This window comes from Hemibagrus wyckioides, linkage group LG19 (assembly GCF_019097595.1).
Source record: "Hemibagrus wyckioides isolate EC202008001 linkage group LG19, SWU_Hwy_1.0, whole genome shotgun sequence".
NCBI lineage: Eukaryota > Metazoa > Chordata > Actinopteri > Siluriformes > Bagridae > Hemibagrus > Hemibagrus wyckioides.
This window is the reverse complement of record NC_080728.1, coordinates 16,203,531-16,221,255: the sequence shown is the minus strand read 5'-3', so window position 1 is coordinate 16,221,255 and position 17,725 is coordinate 16,203,531. Positions and strand designations below refer to the sequence as shown.

Below are 17,725 nucleotides of genomic sequence, written 5' to 3'. Positions count from 1 at the left end.
CTGTATACAGCTTGAGTAAGTTTACCTTTGAATATAAAAAGCACACACCTAAGTAATATTTCTTTGTCACAGAGCAAGCTACAAAGTAGTCATGTTAGGCTACGTCATATGAACTACAGTAGTATTATGTATTCAACATTCTTAATTAACAGTACACTAGCTAATCAAGACAATGAATACACTATATTGCCAAATGTTTTGGGACACCCCTTTAAATCATTGAATTCAGGTGTTGGACTCGGGCCCCTTAGTTCCAGTGAAAGGAACTCTTAATGCTTCAGCATACCAAGACATTTTGGACAACTTCATGCTCCTGACTTTGTGGGAACAGTTTGGAGCTGGCCCCTTCCTGTTCCAACATGACTGCACACCAGTGCACAAAGCAAGGCCCATAAAGACATGGATGAGTGAGTTTGGTGTGGAGGAACTTGACTGGTCTGCACAGAGTCCTGACCTCAACCTGATAGAACACCTTTGGGATGAATTAGAGCGGAGATTGTAAACCAGGCCTTCTCGTCCAACATCAGTGCCTGACCTCACAAATGTGCTTCTAGTGGCATGGTCAAAACTTCCCATAAACACACTCCTAACCCTTGTGGAAAGCCTTCCCAAAGGTGTTCTACTATGTTGAGGTCAGGAAGGGGTCATCCCCAAACTGTTCCCACAAAACTGGGAGCATGAACTTGTCCAAAATGTCTTGGTATACTGAAGCATTAAGAGTTCCTTTCATTGGAACTAAGGGGCAGAGCCCAACCCTGAAAAACAACACCTGAATTTGATGATTTGAAGGGGTGTCCCAACACTTTTGGCGATATAGTGTATGCAAAAAAATTTGATTTGATCACCTGGTGGTTTGTTGTAGTGGAGCTTGTGACACCTTGAGCTACAACAACAGGGGACCACATCAGGTTCCACTCCTGTCAAATCAAGATGAGGCCATCTTGGCCACACACTCGCCTACAGAAAATGATATGAACATTAACTCTCATGGTTATATGCATTGTGCTGCTGCCACGTGATTGGTCGATCAGATGACTGCATATTTGTGGAGATGTACAGATGTTCCTAATAAAGTGGACGTATATACGACACATCAGATTGTCCGTTATTCCCGATCACACCCAAGACGGCTAACAACGTGGTGTTTCATCTCAACGTGGCGCTCACGCCGTATTCTCTCTGCAGAGGAGACGTCGGTGCTGCACGCGCATGTGCTCCATGTGCGGAATAAACCCCGCCCACGCGCTTCCACGCCACTCCAAGCACTACTTCCCGCTCACGCGCTGAGAAAAAATCCACTTCTCTCGTGCTGTCTCAGGCTCAGGAAAAATACCGACTCATCCACATCTCTCGGAATTACATTTGGAAAAATGGGGGAAGTGCGGATCCCGAGGCAAATGTTTCTGTGGAGCATGGCGAGCATATATTTGTTTGCTTTTGCGTCTCTCTACATCCAGATACCAGGTAGGAAGTTAACACCCAAAGCGTGCACGAGGAGATTTTTGGTTAGGGCGCGGCGCTCATTAAAAGCAAAATCTGTCGTGTTTGTTTTTGTCTGAAGTGCTTGCGAGTTTTCACGCGGCAGCTCGTGCAGAATAGCTGTTAGGGAGGGGGAAGCAGGAAAGTGAAGTTTCTGTGCTTTTCTACTTTTCCGGGGTTTTGTTTCCTTCACACATGCCAGTGTGCAAACTGACGCTAAATCCGGGTCGAGTGCACATCTGAAAACAGACGCGATTTAAGAACAAATTAGAACAAAACATCTGGTAGCGTTATAACGTGGATTCGTGTCATAAATGGACTACAAGCCCCGGCGCGTGCGCTGTCTTTCTTTTTCTTGGGGGGGGGCTGGTGATGGAAAAACAGCACGCGCGCCTAGCATATTGACCCGTCATCACTCTGCGTGGGCAATGACGTCACCCTCTCGAGAAGAAGTGTTTCTGCGTGGAAATGGCACATGATCAGTCTGGTGCAATATGTGTATGCTTCATTCCCACCTAGGTTGTATAATCATTAAAATATATATATATATATATATTAATAATAAAAAATACTTCCGGTACTAAACCGTGTAAAGGAGAGTCGTCATCAGTGTGAGATGGTCTGATTTGTGGGATTGCATGTGCTTTGTGAATCTCAAAGATGCATTGCGTCTCACAAAGTGGCTAGAATACGTTGTTTATTTAATATGTTGCAGCTTTTAATTTTTTATAAAAGTGACAAAAATGTTTAAATTCACTTTAGTATTATTCCTGGTCTTGTATCTTGGAGACTCAAGAGTGTATCAAGAGACTCAGTCCTGTTATCAGTATCATACTGTGTGTGTGTGTGTGTGAGTGGGATGTGTGTGTGATTTCTATACAGCCAGCAGTTTGTGGACACAAGACATCACACCCATATGTGGTTCTTCCTCAAAATATTGTCACACAATTGTTTACTGTCTTTGCATGCTCTAGTGTTACAATTTCCCTTCACTGGAACTAAGAGGCTCAAACCTGTTAAACAACACAATGCCCCTGTGCATAAAGCAACCACAGTGAAGACATGGCAGGTCACGATAGTGTCCTTCACAGAGCCGTGACCTCAACCACACTGAACACCTTTTGAGATAAAGTGGAACATGGATGCACGCTTTTAGCCATAGTGTGTGTAATTTTTTAACGTGTACATTTTGGGCATTTGGCTGACTTTATATCTTATCTCATTTTATACAACAGAGCAATTGAGGGTTTAGGGCCTTGCTCAGATGTCCAGCAGTGACAGCTTGGTGGACCTGGGATTTAAACTCACAACCTTCAGATCAGTAGTCCAACACCTTAACCCCTAAGCTAACACACCTCCCATATATTGGGTTGGCGGTGTAGGCTGGGGCATAATTTATATATATAAGGCACACACCTATGCAGTATTTCCTTTGTCATGTAGTGGGCTACAGAGTAGTCACCTTAGGCTACAGTAGTGTTATGTATTTAGCATTCTTAATTAACAGTACACTAGTTAATCAAGACTTGAAGTTTTATGCCTCAAAAGATTTGATCACCTGTTGGTACGTTGTGATTTGTGGGGGATATAGATGTATATAGATATGGAGGAGCCATTGCAAATGATTGAAAGTTAGAAGCTTTCTAACGGGAAACACTGGGATTATGTCTAATAGTAAACCCAGCACTTTGTCCTGGTTTTCTCATCGCGAGCTGCAGCATGTTTTATTGACCTTTGTTGTTAATGTGGTTGAAGCGGTAATTCCTGCTTGTTAACATCATGAATCTGCAGTTCAGTTAATAAGAAGTTCTCGTAAGCAAGGGAGAAGTCAGAGCAATGGGATTGTGTGCTAAAGCATTTTTGCTCTGTCCCATCTCACAGCTCTCAGATGACTTTGCAGTCGAGAATGCTAGAAGTTCTGGGGAGGGGACAAAAAAAGCTTCTGTAATTCGCTGTGGATAATGGCGTGTGCCGTACGCTGTACGTGTAAAATTGTTGTCCCTCCCACAGGACTGGGTTTGAATGCACTACGTTGCAAACTGTTTGTATTTGAATAGACGAACGTTAAGCCGAATGCAAAACCCAAACTGGCCAGGAGGTAGATCTAATCTAACTGGATCTCCCTATCGTCCGTATCACCGTCGTTGTGTTTGTAACCTTAACAGATGATAAATAATTCAGAATGTGTTTGCAGTTTGTTTCAGGGCTTAAACTCGGCCCCTATAATCATCTCATTGGTGCAGGTGGAGTAGCTCCGGGCGTGATTGTCAGATAAAGAGAAAACTAAACTGGGAAAAAAAAAACCCTATAAAGACTCCTTTATGTATATTTACTCTCTTTGTTGGCAACCTGCCAAATGAACACACTCGCTGTTGCACATCCTGCATGTTTGCTGGAGCTTTCCTTGTACTTGTGTGTGTCTTTTTATGTGTAAAGAAGTGAGGGAGATGAATTCTGTACAGAAAAGCAAAACGAGCAGAATGTAAAAAAAAAAAAAGCAATAAAAAGAGCTTTCAGTTCACTTCTGGTTGTTTTTTATCCAGAAGAATGACAAGCTGGACAAGCTGCACTTAATGCTCAAAGCACAACAAATGAAAATCCAGGTTGCTTCTTTTATTTAATATTTGTTTTATATTTAATTAATTAATCAGTTAATTAATTAATCAATCAATAAATTAATTAAGCCAAATGAAATTATTATTATTATTACAACAAAGGTCTGGAGTTATTAAATATGTTGAGGTTTTTGTTTTTTTTTTTGAATAGATTTTATAAATATTTTATTTATACGTCTTTAGAGATGGTATGTATCTTTAGAGATGGTAGTATGGATGTTACAGGATGTCAGTATATTGACCAAACTGACCAAAAAACTTTACGTTTTGAAGAACAGAATCAACTAAAAGTTATTTTTTTGAAAATTGTGGCCAAAAATAACTGTGCAGATGGACTTCCATGGATGTGAGTAATGCTGAGCTCTAGTCATTTTTGCTTCACATGCCTATCTGTGGTTGGGGTTGAAATACCAATAGTAGTCATGTGTTTCTTCCTTGTTTTAAATATTTCCTCATTTTCTTCACTAATGCGTGTCGCATTTCATGTTGCAGCTTTTTATGATACTTTCATGGCAGCCTGGACACTAAGTAGAGCAGAAAGTATGCAAAGTTTTAACCAAAGGAAACAAGGAAAGGTCAAGAACTAGTTTGCTTTAATACACGGTATATACATTTGTGTTTAAGGAAGTGTGGTCAGATTAAATGCTAAGCCACCATGAACAAATCAGTCTCCTTTTATTTGCTGTTTAAAGCTTGAGCTTTATATGTTTCGTGCTGTACATACAGTTATGTGTGTGTTTAGGTCTGTACGGGAAAGATGGAGTAAAGCCAGTCCATATGCCCCGAGTTCAGTCGTCTCTGCTGGAGAAGCTGCAGGACACGCCGTCCCTCCTGTGGCTGACTCCGTCACTGGGGATCGGACCTCAGCAGGGTCTGGAGCTCATCTGCCTCGTGGGGGCGCTGCTGAGCCTGGGAGCTGTGCTGCTGAGTGCCCTGAGAGACCGCCTGGTGTATCTGTGCCTCTGGGTGCTCTATCTTTCTCTGTACACTGTGAGTTTCTCTCGACACACCTTTCTCTCTTTTATGCACAAGAATATAAAGAACAAAAGCTTTTTATATGTGTATGGGTGATGTCTCGATACGCACGGTACTCCCGGAAAAAAATAATAAACATAACCGACATAATTAGCCTTAACTCGGTTGAATGCTCAGTTCTGATTCTTCGTTCGATTGTAACACTAGCTCCGACTTTAGTGCAGGCTGTAATTTAATTCCCAGGTTTTTATTAATACTAGTTCTAAAACTTTATTGTTTCTATAAAAATATGTAGATAAAGTGTAAAGGTACACAAACACGAGAAAGTCTTCAGCACAGAGGAAGATTTTGAGGTTAATGGGGGATGTATTGAGCTGCATGTTTTTGTTTTATTTACTTCAATAGAGTTAAAACACAAGCGATGAGACAAACTAACTTCATAACATGTTGGTTTTTAATAAATAAACACATTTCTCTGGTAATATTAACTCGCTTAATGAGCATGTAGGCTGAAATCCCAAGGTAAGTGTGTATTCAGCTGTGATGTGATGATACTGGTTTCTCTCGGGTTTGGTGCAGTATGATGTGCTCAGTAGCAGTTTAGTCCTGGGTTTAAAACCGGACCCTGGGGCTCGGATAAAGTTTTAGCTGCATGTATTCGTGAGGTCACTGTGATGTCGCACTGATTGTTGATTTTCTTTGGCAGGTTGGAGGAGATTTTCTTCACTCTGAGTGGTGAGTCCTTTACATCACCTGACTGTAGTGCAGTAGTGAGCAGCATGTCTAGAGATCTATATCATGTTATGTGTTGTACCTTAGTATATGGGTTATGGGTGGATGGACACACACACAAACCCGTGGTATATGGGTGCACAGATACATGCAGTATATGGTTGGACACACACACAGAGTAGTGGATGGAGACACTGAGTATGGGCACGTGCATATACACACATACAGTATATGGGTGGATGGACATGTGCATACAAACACACAGTATATGGGTGGACATACACATACAGTATTTGGGTGGGGAGAGACACGCACAGAATATTGGTGGATACACACACAGTATTTGGGTAGAGACACACACAGTGTATATGGGTGGACACACACAGAGTATTTGGGTGGACACACCCACACACAGTATTTGGGTGGAGACGCGCACACACATCTACAATTTGTCCTAAAAGTTTCCATGCACAGAGGAACTTAACACATTTTTTGGTAAAATATAACTTTATTTAATGTTCTCGAGGTGAATTCTCCAGGCCGGTTCTTTGTTAACTCTCTTTGGCTTTTTTTTGCCTCCCACATTGGCAGCAGTGTTGTGTGTGATGTGCATGCCAAGTTTCCTGTTAAAGTCCATCGCAACCATGTGCAGCTTCCTGATCCAGCCATGAGAATGATTTCAGTACATTCCTCTTGAGTCAAAAGCATTCTTAAAGGCTATCTTTAAAGGCTATTAAAAGAAAAACAAACACACACACACACAGCATGGAAAAACTGGAAGAGATTTTTCCTAAGAAGTGTCAATTTCCTGTATGTATTCGGACCGTGTGTAATTTTCTGTAATTTGTTTTGCATTTTTAGGGACAATCTTCTGTTGGAGGCAGGGTTTCTGGCCTTCCTGGTTGCTCCATGTTTGTTACTGCAAAGCTCCTCTGCTCCACATGACTCAGTGACCTTCTGGTTGACCCGCTGGCTGCTCTTCAGGCTTGTGCTCTGCACTGGGGTGAGCAAGCTGGCCAGTGGTGACCCGTGCTGGTGGGACCTCACAGGTGTGTGTTTGCTTTCCGGACAAATTTAGACGCACCCTGGATTTTTTTTTTTTTTTTTAACTGAGATTTTGGACAATGGACCAATCCATTAATCCCTTTTGCAGCTCTGAGTCGGCATTACGACACCCAAGCGAGCCCCACCCCCTTGGCTTGGTATGCCTACCAGCTTCCTGATTGGCTGTCGAGGCTCGGCGCAGTCTGCGTATTGGCAGCTGAGATCGCTGTTCCGCTGGTTATGTTCTTCATTCCTGTTCGTGGATTAAGAATCAACGCCTTTTCCATCGAGGTACATGTTACAGACTAAATGTAACAATAAATGGATAAAAAGTACAATGTGTTGTAATTGGACAGGAATCACCTTCTTGGAAAGTGCAACTCTGCTTCACGTGTCATCGGTTATTTTTCTGTAACCGAATCCACCTCGTGATTGATTTCTTTTTTTAAAATGGAAGCTTAATTTGTTTTCATTGTCATGGAATTATTTTCTTCTTCTCTTTTGGTTTCCAGGTGGTTCTGCAGCTCTTTAATATCCTCTTGGGTGGCTGCAGCCTGTCCCACCTGCTGACCATCGCACTGAGCTTCTCTCTGCTGGACGATGAGGTGTTCGAATGCACGCCAGTCCCCAAGAAAAAAGCCAAGACTAAGAGTATGATTGTTTTGACTTTGTCTTTGATCGAAACGTGTACGTTAGTACATGAGCTAAGTGGAGAAAGCATGTGTGTGTATCTAGTCGTAACAATTAGACAGAAAATTCCAGAATTGTAATCAATTTCTGTTTGTTTTTTTTTCCTCTTTGTGTCTGTTATTTATTTATTTATTTATTTATTTATTTATTTATTTATTTTTCAGCTTGGGGCCAGTTTTTGGCCTCTGCTCTGACCTGTCTTTTTAGGCTGGCTGTCCAACTGTTAATTGTTTTCAGTGCTGTAATGTTCTTCAAACTGGAGATCAACTGGGAAAAGAAGATGGTGACGTCCAAGCCGAGTGAGTCTGCATTTAACCCCAGGCTCTCTGTATCTGTATAGAAACAAGGAACATGTCATGTTTGATCACATCTGCCATGATAGACATTTTGATGTGCAGGGAAAAGTACACTTTTTTGCAAATTATCTACAAGAAAATTGAGAATCTCACAACATGACAACAATTCCAAATCAACAAGAAAACATTCAGATGACCCTTTCTGTCGTCTCATCTAAAAAAATGAGAGCATGATATGAAGGTAAAGGGTGTCGGTAATATCTCTGTATGTTAGAATCATGTCCACATTGTGTGACCCAGTTCTGATGGGTGTGTTGTATTTGCACACACAGTTGATCAGCCTGTGACCTCTGGCGGTCTGGGCAGCCTGACTCGACAACTGCTCACTAAAATCTCACATAATTTGATCTGATTTAAATGATCCAACTACTCAAATGCACTGGGCGCTACTGGTGTCGAGTCACTCAGTAACGGAAATTCACAGTTTATAGCATTAGTTAATGTGAATTTACTCAATTACTGAATACAACTACAGGGATGCCACCCTTAAACCAACTTTCTGTGCAATTATCTTAATCCAGTTTGGTTTGTACACCACACCAAACTACACTACACATCTCTCCAGAACAGAAAAACAAAACGATACAAGTGGGCGTGGCTGGTGATGAGCCCAACACATTCTTTTGTCCCATAGCGTTTCACCAAGCATTACAATTTCATGTGCTGTTGAATTCTCAATTCTGATTGGTTGATTCATTTTCTACAGCAATAGCTGTTTAATCTCTCTAATGTTTGCTCAAATTCAGAATACAGGTACGGTTATGTTGATAATGGTTCCTAGGTTTAATGATTCATTAATACAGTATGTCTGCTGATGTGATGTCCTCTTGGTATTTCTTCCTTACAGCCTTTTCCCAAGAAAGCTTTAATGACTTTGTGAAGCAGATCCAGGTTCCTAGCATTTGGATCGGAGTGCTGTCTCTGACTTGGGAAGGTGTCGCTGCACTGCTTAAGTAAGACCGATCTTCCCATCTGTGTTTTTTTAGCTAATCATAGAGAGTGATAATGAGAATTGTAGAGTCATTGTCCAAACTTCTCTGATTTTTCTTAGGTGCTTGTATGTACGAGGCGCCCTGGGCAAGCTGTGGGCGTTCATCCAGTGGGTCACGTTCACGGCTGCCACTGTGGGGGTTTTTACCCTCAGCCTTGTAAGTAATGATTCAGAAATATTTGTTGAAAAAAGAGGTTTTAATAGGTCTGTATAGGGGTGTGTACAGTCTTATCAGGAAAGGCCTGGTGTGAGGAGTTTCATTCCAACCAAGCACAAGCCACACCAAAGTCAAGGTCAGCCGCTTAAACAGGTGGAATCAGGTGTAGCTCCTGCTGGATTGGAATGAGACCCTACACACTCACACACACACACACACACACACACACACACACACACACACCAGCTCTTCACACAGTAGAAGATTGAACTGCGCTGCTCTACTCATGAAGAACAACCTTGTAATACATTGTGCATACAAGCTCTGCAAATGAACACTGGGATTGTGATGCTATGAGTTTTTACAGGAAAAAAACACCAAAAGGAATGTTCTTTAAATTACTGATGGATGGATGGATGGATGGATGGATTGATGGAGGGTTTCAGGCATTGAAGGGTGGATTGATGGATCGATGGGTAGATGAATGGGTGGATTGATGCATGGATGGATGGATTAAAGGATGGATGGATGGATGGATTGATGAAGGGATCCATGCATTAGATGGATGGTTAGATGGATTAAAGGAAGGGTGGATGGATTGAAGGATGAATAGATTGATGGAGGGATTCATGAACTGATTGAAGGATGGAAAGGATTAATGCATTGATTGATGGATGAATGGATAGATTGTAGGAGGGATGGATGGACTGAAGGATGGAGGGATTTATACATTGGATGGATGGAGGGATTTATGCATTGATGAATGGATTGATTGAAGGATGCATGGATGGATGGATAGATTGTAGGAGGGATGGAGGGATTTATACATTGGATGGATGGAGGGATTTGTGGATTGATTGAAGGATGTACGGATTGAAGGATGGAAAGGATTAATGCATTGATTGATGGATGAATGGATAGATTGTAGGAGGGATGGATGGACTGAAGGATGGAGGGATTTATGGATTGATTGAAGGATGGATGGATTAAAGGATGGATGGATGGATTGATGAAGGGATTCATGCATTAGATGGATGGTTGGATGGATTAAAGGAAGGGTGGATGGATTGAAGGATGAATAGATTGAAGGAAGGATTCATGAATTGATTGAAGGACACTCTCACACACACTCTCACTCAGGACTGAACTGTTCTACACTCTCTCACACACACACTCACTCAGGACTGAACTGTTCTACACTCTCTCACACACACACTCACTCAGGACTGAACTGTTCTACACTCTCTCACACACACTCTCACTCAGGACTGAACTGTTCTACACTCTCTCACACACACTCTCACTCAGGACTGAACTGTTCTACACTCTCTCACACACACACTCTCACTCAGGACTGAACTGTTCTACACTCTCTCACACACACACTCTCACTCAGGACTGAACTGTTCTACACTCTCTCACACACACTCTCACTCAGGACTGAACTGTTCTACACTCTCTCACACACACACTCACTCAGGACTGAACTGTTCTACACTCTCTCACACACTCTCACTCAGGACTGAACTGTTCTACACTCTCTCTCACACACTCTCACTCAGGACTGAACTGTTCTACACTCTCTCACACACACTCTCACTCAGGACTGAACTGTTCTACACTCTCTCACACACACTCTCACTCAGGACTGAACTGTTCTACACTCTCTCACACACACTCTCACTCAGGACTGAACTGTTCTACACTCTCACACACACTCTCACTCAGGACTGAACTGTTCTACACTCTCTCACACACACTCTCACTCAGGACTGAACTGTTCTACACTCTCTCACACACACACTCTCACTCAGGACTGAACTGTTCTACACTCTCTCACACACACACTCTCACTCAGGACTGAACTGTTCTACACTCTCTCACACACACACTCTCACTCAGGACTGAACTGTTCTACACTCTCTCACACACACTCTCACTCAGGACTGAACTGTTCTACACTCTCACACACACACACTCTCACTCAGGACTGAACTGTTCTACACTCTCACACACACACACTCTCACTCAGGACTGAACTGTTCTACACTCTCTCACACACACTCTCACTCAGGACTGAACTGTTCTACACTCTCTCACACACACTCTCACTCAGGACTGAACTGTTCTACACTCTCTCACACACTCTCACTCAGGACTGAACTGTTCTACACTCTCTCACACACTCTCACTCAGGACTGAACTGTTCTACACTCTCTCACACACACACTCACTCAGGACTGAACTGTTCTACACTCTCTCACACACACTCTCACTCAGGACTGAACTGTTCTACACTCTCTCACACACACACTCACTCAGGACTGAACTGTATGTTAACTCTCTGTCTCTCTCACACACAGATACACACACTCTCTCTTGACTGTGTGGACACACACACACATAATTTATACTGTTCATTACTTACTGCACTACCTCTACCTGTCATCCGCTGCTATAGTTATATTTGTGTTTATTCTATTTGCACTACCTCAACTGCTGCTGTGTATTTTTGCACAATATTTTTGCACAATACTTTTTTTTATTTTTTACATCATTTCACTTCATCTATTTTATTTCACTTACATTCCAGTACACGTTCTTTTATTTCTTTTCGGCGCTAAGTGTCCTGTGTTCTTTTGTGTTGTCTTTATTGTATTTATTGTCTTTTTTGCACTGTCTTGTCTATGCTCTGTTTGCACCTAGCTGCACACTGTGCACTTTACGTGGCTAAGACAAACTTCTGTCCTAGCTCTGTGGTGGTGTTTTGTGTTGAACTTGTAGTTGTATGTTTATGTAGCACCAGGTCCTGGAGAAACGTTGTTTCATTTCACTATGTACTGCATCAGCTATATGTGGTTGAAATGACAATAAAGCTTCTTGAATCTTGAATCTTGGATGAATAGATAGATTGTAGGAGGGATGGATGGATTGAAGGATGGAGGGATTTAAGCATTGGATGGACTGATGGATGGATGGAGGGATTTAAGCATTGGATGGACTGATGGATGGATGGAGGGATTTATGCATTGATGGATGGATTGGTTGAAGGATTGATGGATGGATTCATTGATCGAGGGATGACTATTGATCCATTAGGGAAATAATTTTACATTACACTTGACATATAAGACTTGTCATACAGATGCATACATTGCTATATGAAATAGTCTCCAGATAAAAAAATGTTAAATATAATAAAAACAGAACATGAAATAAATCTATTAATATATGTTTGACTTGGCATGTTTAACTCTGATATCCTGTGTGTGTGTTGTTAGGTGCCGTACACTGCTCTGGCAGGAATGTCCAACAAAATTTTACCCGAGGTCCAAGAAGCCTACGAGGCTGTGGAGAAGTTTCAGCTCGTCAGCTCATACGGCATCCATCACAGGATGATTCCTCCTGCAGGACGGCCTGAGATCATCATTGAAGGCAGCGCTGATAAGAAAGCATGGACGGTAAGAGCCGCTTTAGATGAAAGGTGTTGTAGGTGTTTCTTTTTGGGTTTATGGGAATTTAAAATCTGTAACATGGTTGTAACTAATATAACTGATGTCATTATGATGGTAGAAAAACCTCATAGCATGTGATGATTAGAGACTTTAAGTCTTGACTTGAGAGACCTGAGAGAGTTAGACTTGCTTATACATGTAAAGAGAAGACTTGATAATTCCTTTGAAACGTTAGATTTACGCCTTGCTGTCGATCAAAGTGACGTCAGATCCATCAACTAACTTCCTTGGAAACAAGCTTGGAAGACTAGTTAACCCTTTAATGGAATGGAAAACAGCTTATGGGACGTTTTCAATCAGTATAAAGAAATGAATGATTTTATCTGTGAGTCTGATATAAAGTGAGTCAGGACTCTGTAGGCTTTCAGTGTGAGACGTGTGTTTTTCCCTCAGTTGGAAAACCTTACACAGAATATTAGTGGTTGAACAAGCACATGGGGCGTCTCGGAGAACAGAAATGGGTTTGGTATCAACATTTACCCTGATGGTAGAAACATTTGCATGGAAAAACATAACGGTTTGTTTTTTTGGAGCTTTTCTATGAATGTATTGCCCCTAGTAGGCTAGATATAAACAGAAATACTTGAAAATCGCATGAGCTTCATATTACTCACCACTGGAGTGGAACATGAAAAAGACAAGCCTCTACTAATGCTAATAAGGCTGCTGTTTCTGCTAGATTTCATTCTTAGCTTTTGGTTTATTCCCAGTAGAGAGCGTAGTGATAGGATTTTGAGCTACTAGGTCTCTTATCTAATACAGACTCTTAAGTCTGTCTGTGTGTATCATACAGGAGCTGAGCTTCATGTATAAACCCAGCAGTATGAGTGCAGTTCCTGCAGTTCTTGGGCCTCATGAACCACGGTTAGACCGGCTGCTGTGGGAAGCTGCTCGAGAAAATCATGACCAGAGCCCCTGGTTTACAGGCCTGATCCAGCGCCTGCTGGAGGGCAAACAGGAGGGTGAGTTCATACGGATTACATGTTGCAACATGCTCCTAAAGTGTATCATTTCAGTTCTACATTACATGCTAGGTTTCTGTGTGCGTATGTATGTGTGTGTGTATGTATATATATATATATATATATATATAAAACACCAGGTGATGCTTTCACACATTCAGCATTACAGAAAGCACAAAAGAGCTTTACACACTTGATCTAGTGAACTCTGGGTACTCGTAAACTCCTGCTAAACAGAATCCTGGGTTATCACCTTTGACGTTTCACACTGCTTAAACTTTACCCGGGATTAACCCTTAATCCTGGTTCTTCATAATATGACATTTCACACTACACTTTCCTAAGCCCTGGTTTAACACATGACCGCTTTAAATAACGGCTCGTCTGAGTCAGGAAAAAACGTCGCCATTTAAATCCTCCTTGATCCTTAAATCCTCTTGAGAGACACATCCAGTTTGTCCTGAACAGACTTTTCTGACTGTAACAGTAAAAAATAAAACTCTTCGCTCTAATTGGTGCGTTTTCTGTCACCATTATTTTTTATTCTTCCCTCAAAGGGTGCAGCTAGTGTTTACACAACATGCAGGGTTTCAGTGACTGTATATACCAGGGGTGTCCAATCTTATCTGCAGAGGGCCGGTGTGGGTGCAGGTTTTCATTCCAACTGAGCAGAAGCCACATCTGAGTCCACTGAATGCCAAGATCAGTTGATTAGCCAGTTGGAATCAGGTGTAGCTCCTGCTTGTTTGGAATGAAAACCTGCACCCACACCGGCCCTTTCTGGATAAGATTGGACACCCCTGGTATACAGCATGTGGTGTGAGGCTGAAGCTCTGTTTCATTTCTGCTCAGGTTTCTGTTTAAGCATGGAGCTGAAACATTTTAACACTGCATTGTTTCACACTGTACATGTTTAACACTGTGAAAGCACTGATAACTCATTCAGAGCAGGGTTTCATCACCCTGAGGTAAAAAAAAAAGCAGTGCTAACCCTGCTTCTAAATTACAAGTGAGAAAACTTCCTCTACTCGGGGGTAAGAGCAGGGTTTAGGGCAGAAGGAATAAACCCTGGCATAAAAAGTAATGCAATCCATGACTTTAAATCCAGACATGAGCCCTAATATGTTTTTGGGTTGCCAGGTTGATTTGTTATAAACCAGTAATTTAACTCTCTCTCTCTCCCTCTGTTTCTATCTTTCTCTCTCTCTCTCTCTCCGTCTCTTTCTCTCGCTCGCTCGTTGCTTGCGCTCTCTCTCTTGCTCTCTCTCGTGCTCTCTCTCCATCTCTCTCTCACCCTCACCCCCCTTGTGTGTGTGTGTGTGTGTCTGTGCTCTCCTGTAGTTGTAAGTCTGCTGCAGGTGGATGAAGCTCAATATCCCTTCAGCTCCAAACCTCCAGCGTTCATCAGAGCTAAAGTCTATCACTACCATTTCACTCGCACTCCTGAAGACGGGTGAGTTCACAGCACCACATTCACATCATCGCATTCATGCTTCATATTTACATACACACGGGTTATTTTTTCACTGTATGGTCCCACCGAGTACCATTACAGTGTGGCATTGCTGCTTCACAGCTGCAGGGTCTTCAGTTTGATCCTCACACACACACACACACACATGCACAGGAAACTCACTTCATATCCTGGGAAGCTGCTCCTAATCTGTTTTTTTTCTCTCTGACTACTCCTACGTCGTGTTGTACTCAGACATCCGTTATTGTATTGTGTGGCAGGACGGAAGCTCGGACATGGTGGAAACGCCAGCTTGTGAGAGATTTCTTTCCCACAGTGAAGTTGGGTGACCCTTTACTCGAGGAGTTGCTGAGTGAAGCTGGACTCAAGGTAATCTCCTCTTATATTTTAGATTAAAATATTTTGATATGTAACTAATAAAGCACTTGTGGGTGTGGGTGTTGGCAATTACACACGGTTTTTAATCTGTTCATGTGGTTCATTCTCAGAGTCCCTGTCTTAAGTTACTATAGAAACGATATGTTATATATGAAGCTAAATAAAATTCACACCATCTGATCCATCTGAATTGAGAATTGTGGTATATATTAATAATGTTACAGCTTCATCTGTCCTATTGTTACTATGATCTCACTGTATTTTGTGTCTGTGTGTTCTGTGTGTCTGTGTTCGTTCAGGAGAAGTTCCCAGTCCAGCCTATTTCAAACACACCTCTATCCCAGGCTCTGACCGTGATCCAAAGCCAGTCAAACGGTCTTTCTGGACACCTTTTGACTCTGAGCCTGTTCGCCACAGTGGCTTCCATCCTCCTCCTCAAATTCTTGTTCTCTCGGACCGGGAGCAGCAAAGCCACTAAAGCCAGACCCGTTGCTTTCGAACAAAAAAGTAAGAAATCCAGAGACCACGCCGAACCCTCTGAGAAAAGCCGCGCTGCCCCCAATCGAGGAGGCAGGAAGGAGAACTCTGAGGAGAGGAAGATGGACTCTGATAAAAGCCCACGCAAGAGAAAGTGAGCTCCAGAACGCCACGCTCGGCAAGGACGGAGGATTTATTCTCAGGTGTACGCTGACTACGCAGTTACCATCCAATTCTATACATTAAATTATTTTTCTAAACACCCCTCTCTGATTAGCGAAGTGTTATTTGGTAATAATAATAATAAATTTTATATCATGCGCTCTATAACAGAACCACACAGCAGACCAGGGCTTTGCAGAGTCATGCTTTTTCTTTAGATAAAGTGTGATTTTTGTTTGTTTTTCTTTGTAAGGGCTCAACACTAGCACTTTCCCTGGTAACCCTATTTGTCATAAATTCACAACCGGTTTAAAATCATTGGAGTTGTTAATATTTTTATAGGATCTTTTCAAGAGCTGTCTGCACATCGTCTGAACTTGTGTGAAGATGTGTATTTTTGTCCCATGGTCTAAAAGTATGACAATTAATAAACGTGATGTTTTGTAGTTGAGTGTTGAGCATTTTTTTTGATATTTTTATTTTTCAGAAAAACCTAGCTTGAATGAGTTCACCTGTTCACTATTTTCACCTTTTATTCCGATATCAGCATTTCTTAATTCTGATTGGTTAATTTTCTATAACAGCAGCTCTGACAGGAGTTCTGGCTGTAAATCAAATCACAGATATATACACCGATCAGCCATAACATTATGAGCAGTGACAGGTGAATTGAGTAACACTGATGATCTCCTCATCATGGCACCTGTTAGTGGGTGGGATATATTAGGCAGCAAGTAAACATTTTGTCCTCAATGTTGATATGTTAGAAGCAGGAAGAATGGACAAGCGTAAGGATTTGAGCGAGTTTGACAAAGGACCAAATTGTGATGGCTAGACCACTGGATCAGAGCATCTCCAAAACTGCAGCTCTTGTGGGATGTTTCCGGTCTGCAGTGGTCAGTATCTATCAAAAGTGGTCCAAGGAAGGAACAGAGGTGAACTGGTGACAGGGTCATGAGTGGCCAAGGAGTGAAGGCTGACCCATGTGAGATGAGCTACTGTTGCTCAAATTGCTGAAGAAGTTAAAGCTGGTTCTGATAGAAAGGTGTCAGAATACACAGTGCAGGACGGGTCAGGGCTGTTTTGGCAGCAAAAAGGGGACCAACACAATATTAGGCAGGTGGTCATAATGTTGTGCCTGGTCAGAGTATTAATTCAATTCCATTTCAGTTTGATTTGTATGGTGCTTTTAACAAAGGAAATTGTTTCAAAGCAGCTTTAAAGAAACCTTGAGAGGAACCAGACTCAAAAGGGAACCTCATCCTCATCTGGGTGACACGGTCATAAATCATGTCCTTTCTACAACTGTATATAGTCAAGTGGAGTTGGAGTCAAGTAACCAGGAGCTTCTGAGCAAATTGTAAATCAGAATAATTTCTGTATTCTTTACAGCTTTAACACTGATTCCTTCTTATTAATGTGCTTGCTCTAATACATTACCATCTCTTTAGTAACAGCTGATTCACAGGAACTGTTCAATAAGAGAAGTTATTCAATTAGGAATTAGGTTTTCTCCAAGACGTTTTTCCACCACAGGAAAGTCTTCAGCACTGTTTTTCTCAGTAACATGAAAATGTTTTTTTTTTCTCCCTCTAGGATGTTTCACTTTATTAAATACAACCATAAATGGAAAAATGTGCAAGTCATTAAGTAATAAAGTGTGGGAAGTAGAACAATTACTGGCTGTAGTAGGCGTAAAACATTTCCATGCTGTTACT

General features: G+C 41.8%; 1 protein-coding gene across 1 annotated transcript; it reads left to right on the top strand.

The window, feature by feature from the left end:
• Nucleotides 1-1,230: 1,230 nt before the first annotated feature.
• lmf2b (lipase maturation factor 2b) lies at nt 1,231-16,458 on the top strand. Its single transcript, XM_058417447.1, has 14 exons — nt 1,231-1,464; nt 4,837-5,084; nt 5,776-5,804; nt 6,663-6,850; nt 6,955-7,136; nt 7,358-7,496; nt 7,700-7,834; nt 8,739-8,844; nt 8,943-9,039; nt 12,321-12,500; nt 13,348-13,516; nt 14,858-14,969; nt 15,251-15,359; nt 15,668-16,458. The coding sequence occupies exons 1-14, from the start codon at nt 1,371-1,373 to the stop codon at nt 16,001-16,003; spliced, it is 2,124 nt and encodes a 707-aa protein (XP_058273430.1). The 5' UTR covers nt 1,231-1,370; the 3' UTR covers nt 16,004-16,458.
• The last annotated feature ends 1,267 nt before the right edge of the window (nt 16,459-17,725 follow it).